At 41.3% G+C, this 8,199-nt stretch overlaps 1 protein-coding gene across 1 annotated transcript; it reads left to right on the top strand.

Moving 5' to 3' along the window:
- Positions 1-4,017: 4,017 nt before the first annotated feature.
- LOC142882299 (alpha-tectorin-like) lies at positions 4,018-7,477 on the top strand (the record flags this gene model as incomplete). Its single annotated transcript, XM_076016975.1, is given in 10 exon segments — positions 4,018-4,608; positions 4,705-4,786; positions 4,944-5,037; positions 5,209-5,408; positions 5,576-5,707; positions 5,844-6,028; positions 6,127-6,278; positions 6,376-6,621; positions 6,711-7,065; positions 7,178-7,477. Coding segments are annotated over 9 exon segments (1,944 nt in total), but the record flags the coding sequence as incomplete, so codon positions are not given.
- Between the last annotated feature and the right edge of the window lie 722 nt (positions 7,478-8,199).

The raw sequence follows: 8,199 nt of genomic DNA, 5'->3' as shown, positions 1-8,199 counted from the left end.
GAGGCCTCCTCCAACTGAAGAAACAGACGCCTACAAAACTCAGCATTGTACAAGGGAAACAACTGTACTACATCTGCTTGTTTGCAAGGTAAACAGGTGTGTCAAATGAAAGGATGTAAAGAATCTCAGTTGCATGACTGCCAGAACGTGGTAGTCACGCAACTGAGAGGCTTCTGTCAGTGTTGAAGTTCATTTCTGGTGACATCAAAGTGAAAATCCAGGACTGTGTGATTTTTTTTCCAATTCCCACATTTCATTCTTTCCAGTCAACAGTTGGGGATGAATGTCTTGTAGCCTGAATGTGAACTTTACTGTGGCATTGGTTCGCTCCTGAGAATAATCTACTGTTCACAAGCAAAGCAAGAGCAGACACTGAATCTTTCTTCACTCATCGTCACTTTATTGCCTTCTAAACAGCTACTGAGGTGCAGATATTCCAGTTTCTTATTAGATTTTTTCCAATGAAGCCTTGAAAGCACCAATAAAGTGCATTAGAACAATTCATTCATTCAACCGCTTCACTTGAAATTAGTTCACTTGTGGTGGTTTTTGTCTTTTTTCAATCAAAGCTAAATAGCAAATATTTTATGAACAGTTTTACCAAACAACTTTAAGATGACATATAAACTTGTTTAACATAAAATAAAATTGTGAGAAAACACGTAGCGTTCAGCTGCCCATGTAGTCCATGTGGCTGTGCTGTTTTCAGAGTCAACACAACAACGTTCTCACAAGGCGAGAGAGGCACTTTCCCGACATCCAAACATTTCTGAGTGGCTGATGATCCACGTTTGAAGTGAGAGAGTTTCTGTGAGCCGCTCAAAATGAACACTATATGTGCACAAGGTATTGATATGGTTTGCTTGTGAAATGTCTCTTAAACTTGAAAAAGTACGTCAATTGTTCAAGTCTTTCTTCTTGAACACTGTTTTAATGCTGCTCTCTCCCACGTTGTCTTTTTTTTTTTTGTTGTGTCAGCCAGATTTCTTGCTCTCCCTCATTTGTCCTGTTGATTGTGTGTGTTGCAATGTCCACCACATTGTTTTGTGTGTACGACTGAGTCCATGTGACTGCCAACTGTTTAAATGCCAGTCCCACCCCAGAAAACAATGTTAAACTGTGGTTGGACTAGATTCATGGCTGGGAGCATGACTCCAAAATGACGCACACACTGGCATCAGTAATTTGAAAGAAATGTACAAACAATCACAAGGTTTCTGCCACACCTCTGAAAGGTTGGTATAAGAAGTGCAAGTGATGAGACAGCAGCGGCATCCAGCATCAGCCTCAGAGTCACCGCTGACCTTCACCATCCTCACACCACCGGAAGGTAAGGAACCTCCACATCCCTGTGCTGTCTCCTTCCCTTCAACAACCTACTGTGATTATCTATTATTATTATATATGATTTATCAGAGAAATTATGGGTTAGTAAGAGCCTGGAAGGTTTTTTTTTTGTTTTTGTTTTTTTTGTGCAAATCTCAATTTATTTAATTTTTGGTCTCCATAAAGAAAAATTGTGATTGCATTTTAAATATCCAACAAGAAAAAAAAAGTGAGCTAATACCGAAGGCAAGGGCAGAGCGAATAATGGAGAATTCCCCGTGTTTCACCACCACTGGGGAGCAAAAAGCTGGAGGCGGTCCAACAGTGTTTCCTGTCCTTTCTTTGCAAACATTTTTTACCCTCTGTCCAATCAGAAGCCAAGAGGCCTTTTTTGCACATTGTGCCATAATAGCATGCGAGGCTAAGATAAAAACCTTTCTGTTTGTGAAATGAATGAACTACGACTGCACATGACCGACTGTTAAGAAAGAAATCCAAGATGAGCTTATTACATTGTGAACCAATCAACATAAATGATTGATAAAGGTGTAAAGATTCTGATTAAACAACGTTCCGCACAGCACTGAACCATGCAGTAAACAAAGTGACATGTTTGCAGGCTCAGTAAAAAAAAGAAAGAAAAAAAAAAGAACATTGATAGTTTTCATTTCTGTCTTCTTAGTACAGTTTGGTACGTGAACCCTTCCTGAAATGTTTTCATTTATTCTAGAGGCAAACTAACATTTCTACCGTTAGGAAAACAGGTTTTTATTTATTATGTTTAACATAAATGATGCTTCTTTATATTCACTGCTTTCTTACTGCACCCTTTTCTTTGATAATGTTAATATCTACATCCTGCTGTGGTTGAAAGTGAAGCGCGGTGATTTCCCATTTAAGTGACATTGGAAGGGTCTTGTGTTACAACTGTTGAGCTGCTCTTGTGTCCTTCTTGTATGTGCTAATTGCACCAGTTAAACACACAAGCCGTCACAGGTCTGCTGCATGCAGTCGCTGGAAACCTGGAACCGTCTTGGAAATGAAAGATAAAAGCTCTGTGTTGCAGAAAGGCTGAGTTTGTGTCTCTGGCTGCCTGCACGTCCTTCTGCTGACATGCTCCACCTCATCCCAGTGATCTTCTTGTCAGCCCCCCTGTGGCTGACAACGGGTAACACGCACCTGCACATCCACCATTGTTCATTTTTACAAACAGATGTAATGACTGAGCAGCTTTATGATCTGGATGTTGTGAAGTGCTGAAATGTGCGTCTTCATGGAGTGTGGTTGTCTTGGTGCCTGTTGATGTGAATAATTCATCAATCACACGTCTCATTTCCACCAGCTCCTCACTTCTTGTGTTGCATGTCTCTTTTTTTCTTCAGTGTCTGGGAACAATTACGAGGCGGATTTGTCAGATTGTCCATTTCGTTACTACGGCAAACTTTACATGAATGTCTTTGTAAGCAACATTTTTTGGAGTATTTTTTGATGTTTCTGTCAGTGGTCACTTCCCGTCCCTATCTGAGTAATTCCCAGCATTGGTAGTGTTAGCAGTTTCTTTTGGGCTGTGGCAATTGAACCACTGATAGAAATGTTAAGATACCAATATAGAGCTGAGGTGTAGTTGTTAAGTGTTGAGTTTTAAATTTGTTCGAGTTATTCCTGTGTGAAAATAAGGACTTTTTTGTACTTTGCATTGCTTTTTCCTAGATTACATTGAACAGTGATGTGACTGCAGTATGTTTTGAGGATTATTACAATGTCACAACCACACAAGACTGCATCATTGGACCTCCACCAGTTTCTACTGTTTTACTATCTGCGTTGTCTGTGGTGGCCACCAGTGAAGATAGAGAATATTACACCGTGCCATCAATTTCTCAGCCACTGTTCTGCTTTAAACATTTGAAGATAAATTATACCGAGACGGTAAGTGAAACGCAGTGTATACAAACTTTTACAAGCTGAATGAGATAAGTTCTTTATTATCACTATGCTGTTTATTCACATTCATTCATAGGGTAGTATCCGATTATTAACATACGCCAATTCAAGTAAATCAGCAGTCGACATTGAGATATTAGGTTCAGTATTTCAGGTGAGTACAAATGTTTTTAAAATATTTACTCAAGAGAAACATGTGGCCTTGTTCTGTTTTAATATTTACTTTAGTTTATAAGTAAGAATGTTCAGTACATGTGTGCATTGACTGCATGGATCAAATTATGTTTTTACTTTTTAGTTTAATTTGACAATTAATGGAGTTCTGCAAGAAACAGTCAATTTTGCAAACTACATCACTCTGGATATCACTGCCTGTCGTTTTTCAGGTTAGCACGGACACTGTTATAATACAATCTAATAACTTGCAATGCAAAAAAATTGCATTTCAAGGGGTTACTTTCCTACTTGTGTTCAGAGTGTATTACATTCTTGACCTGTTCCAAACCTTCTCCCATAGGCAACTTACTCTTTCATAATGATGAAATTAGCCCGTTCTCAAAAAACTGTTACAGATACAGTTGTAATAACTTGGGAGAACTGGAAATTTTTGGATGTTCGGAGCCAGAGCGTTGTATAGGAAATAACACGTAAGGAAATTTGCAATTATAACTTCAAGGTACAGGGGCTTGACATGCCCTCAACTTCCATCCTGTTAGCTCTGCTCTTTAATCTTCACTTACATCTCCTGTTGGTGCTTGTTTGATTCTGTCTCTGCCTGCTTCCATCAGCTGTTTGGTTGAGCGACTCTGCACTGTGACCGGTCCAACTATCATCGACTTTGGTCACAAACTTCACACTATCAGGGATCGGTGTGACTACGATCTGTGGCAGAGTGTCAATCATTCCATAACACTTCGAGGACATTTTCAGGAACGCCTTCGGAAAGATGTGATATTTTTGGACGGTGTGACACTGCTAGTGGGCATAGATACTGTTACCCTGGGACAAGGTGGGACAGTTCTGGTGAGAGGACGTCAGAAAATGCTTTTTCAAAAATGATGGACTCAGTAATTGTTTCTTTACACTCAGAAGTGCTCACGAAGGTCAAAGTTTCCTCCACTTTGTTTTTCTGTTGTGATGCAGGTGAACAACCGACTACAAAACGTTAGCAGCACACCTCAGGAGGTTGTAGGCGTCATGCTGTACAAGGATCAAACAGGAGTGACTGCAAAGTTTGATATAAATCAAACAGTCAAGGCACATTTACACTTTGATGGATCCACAGCCCAGTTTCAGCTTCCAGGTAGTGACGTTGCAATCTTTGAATTTGCTGTGATTTGAACAAATCACACATCAACAATGTTTCTTAGTGAATGCTGGGGAGCTCATTTCTGTTTCTCCAATTGATTTTGTTGTTGTTGTAATGCCGTCCAGGTGACCAGCAAGGTTTTTCTTTTGGAGGCATTTGTTCAGGTGATGATGTGCTTGATGTTCGTCATGGTGACAATGGAGACGTGTAAGTCCTCAGTCACATCTCACTGAATACTATCAAACTGTCTTTAATGTCTTGTCAAAATGATGGATGTTCTTGAACTGGGTGACAGGTTTTATTGACTTGGTTGTACGTGTACGTTTGTCTGTAAGTCACACTTGTGTGAAAGAATGTCCACCAGTCTTGACATTGGTGTCTTTGTCACCCCCCAGCTGTACTGAGCAGTACAACCAAACTGTTGACAGTACCATCAACTGTACTCAGGTGGCTGGACGGTGAGCAGATGAAAGCATTGTTTTAACAGATGCCTTCAGAGTGTATCCTGCACATCCTTAATCAACTTTGACCTCTCTCTGACTGCATGTGACATGAAATGTGCTGACCTAAAATCAGGCTCATAATAAAATGCACGTATATCTTTCATTTTCCTGTCTGCTGTGCAACAGCTGTAATGTTCTGAATGATGCGCCCTTCAACGCCTGCCACAACAACACTGACCCAGCACCCTTCATAGCCGCCTGCAAAAATACTTTGTGTGTTTATCCTGATGTGAATGGACTCTACTGCCAGTTCCTGGCGGCCTACGCCAGAACCTGCAACCTGCACAGTGACATACTGGACGCCTGGTGGGAGGACGTCAGCTGCTGTAAGACCTCCTGCACCTTGCTGTGGCTCAGACAGAAAGGCTACCCAATGTTGACATATACATTCTGTAGTGCTAAAACCTCCTTTAAATGGTTCTGTTGTTTGCAGAATTATGTTTTTTTTTGTGTGTAATTCTCATTATTTGGACATTACCTGCCTGTCTCTCAGCCCCCCCTCAGGCCTTGTGTCAGGACCTGATCTGTGGTGATCATGAGTTCTGTGGTGGCAATGCCAAAGGTGAAACCGCCTGCTTATGTCGAGCCATCTTTGCCGACCCGTTCCGATCAACAGACAGTTACGGTACGACTTGCACAGGACCTATTTAATACACCACGACTGAGTTGACTGTAGACTCTGTCTTTATCTTCACATAGTCAAAGACCAGCAAAGTGTGCAACTTTGTTTCCAGTTGTTTCTTCTTCTTGTTGATTCCTAGGTGAGCCAGCAGTCTGCAAGCAGCACTCTTCCTCTCTCACTCTGGTCGGATGTCTCTTGGCCGAAAAGGGCATTGACTACACCACCTTGCACCTTAATGACGCAAACTGCACCGGTCACTTGGTTGAAAACAAATATGTGACCTTCAGCTTCAACAGCACCAACACTTGTGGGGCGGTGGTCATGGTAACTTTAGTTCTTGAACAAGCATGGAAATTCTCTGCTTGGTTGGCTTCACATCTGATTTTCAGCTCTTTCAAGGATGTGGCTTTGTGCACTTGCAGGCCAACAACAACTACACTGTCTACGCAAACACCATTGTTGGACAAAACAGCTCTTCTGGCATCATCACTCGCAAAGACCAAGTCAAGATTGATTTCTCCTGCCTCTACGCTCATCCACAAGATCAGACTTTGTCCTTCAGAATGAGAGAAACGTTAGTCATGGCAGTCGCCAACGGTTGCTTTCTTTGCTGTGGTAAGAGGTGGTTTGGAGGTTTGGAGCTCAACCGTGTTTGTACCTAATGCCTGCAGCTCCCTCGTGAAGGAAATCACATCAGGCTCCTGGGACTACACTCTGACCATGAAGGCCTACACGGATGCTGACCTCTCAAACACTCTAGGAGCTACCGATGATGTCAAGCTGGACCAGATGATCTGGGTGAAGCTGGACACTGATGAACTGGAAGGTGGCTTTGTTGACCTGGTGACCAACTCCTGCTGGGCAACCAGCCAGTCAGCTCCCGACAGTACTCCAAGATATGGCCTGATCACAAATGGGTAGGCTGACAGGGGCGTTGGCTGTTGCACCATGTGAGCCAAAAGCAAGATCAGTTCATATTTTCATGTGTTTTCCTCTTTGTGATCAGCTGTCCCAGTGACAACACAGTGACTATGAAAGGAAATGGAGAAGGGATGAAAAACTCCTTCTCCTTCAGGATGTTCCAGTTCTCTGGAAACTCTGGTGACGTCTACCTGCACTGCCAAATCCATCTGTGTGTTGCCCAGGAGGAGACCTGTGTCCCGGTACGCCCCCTACAGTCTGATCACAGTTGTGGAGTTAAACAGAAGGGTCAGCTTAGTAGACCATTGTTGTCTTGGTGTTCATCTCTCTCTTTCTTTCACTTGTAGGATTGTAGTGAAGGTGTGCGAAGACGTAGGTCTGCCGCCTCAAACTACGTGGACGGAGCTCCGGCCCTCATGTCTTTGAGCTGGACTACATAGGTAAGACACTCATCAGTTCAACAGTCAGACATGGTGCTCTCAGTCAGGATAGTTCAGAGGAAATGCTTTGATCTCCCTTTGATCTGCTCGACTTCTCCGGTCTCCATCACAGAGATACAAAATGATTCCTGACTTTGCCTTGGCTGTGCTCCAGAATCTGGCTCTGGGAACGTGTGGTACTGGAGCGGCGTCTTTAGGGGTGACTCATTTAACTCCACTATGTCATATTCCCCAAAATAAATCTTGATGATTCAATATTTTTTCTTTTTGCATAAAATCTAAGTGCTCAAAGTACGTCGTGAATATCTGTTGTTGTGGGAATCTTTAAAAAAAAAAAAAAAAATCACATAGTCTCACATTAATCATATTAGGGGAATTGGGGTCATGATTAAGTTTTATTATTAAACATATTACTCCTATTTTATTCTAACTTTTTCCTCTATAGCTGATAACCATATATGAATAATTAGGTATTATTAGATATGGGTTTGGGTTCTGATTGCTTTCATGAAGCTGGAGCTATTGCAGTCTGAGATGCAGGAATGTGAGACTCAGAACAGCCAACTCTTTCTTGACATCAGGCTACTAAACTCCAAATAAATGCATACCCATTGAAATGATGACATTACAATTTCTCCATGTTTAACATGTAAATACTGTGTTGTTATTTTTCCCCCTCTAATAAAATGTTATTGCTACTTCTCTGAATAAACGTCTTTGAATAAAATGTAAATGTCAATCAATTTTTAAATTGATCTTTATCAAGTGTTGACAACACTAAAACCACACAGCACACATAAAACACATATCCATATCCAAAATATAGGGGGAAATAAAATCAAAGCTGTAGTAAGAGTATTTTTAAAGGTAGAAAACCTAATGCTGAAACACAAGGACTCAAAGTTCCATTTACATGTTGTGCATGGAATTTGATAACTCAATAAATAATCTGGCAGCTCATTTTCCAGAACACAGCAACGCATTTGTGCACAAAAGAGATGTAGGAACATAAAGATTACATCAAGAAAAAGATATCGCTCATGTACAACTCTGGCGGTGAATGTTCTTGTGTACACAGTGATGGAGCTAATACAGTATAGGTATTTTGACTGTGTCAATCTTCATCAGTGAACA

Source organism: Nelusetta ayraudi, unplaced genomic scaffold (genome assembly GCF_046127955.1).
Source record: "Nelusetta ayraudi isolate G7.1 ecotype Tasmania unplaced genomic scaffold, CSIRO-AGI_Nayr_v1 ptg000253l, whole genome shotgun sequence".
NCBI classification, from domain to species: domain Eukaryota; kingdom Metazoa; phylum Chordata; class Actinopteri; order Tetraodontiformes; family Monacanthidae; genus Nelusetta; species Nelusetta ayraudi.
The sequence above is the reverse complement of the archived record's forward strand: the minus strand, read 5'-3'. Positions and strand labels throughout refer to the sequence as shown.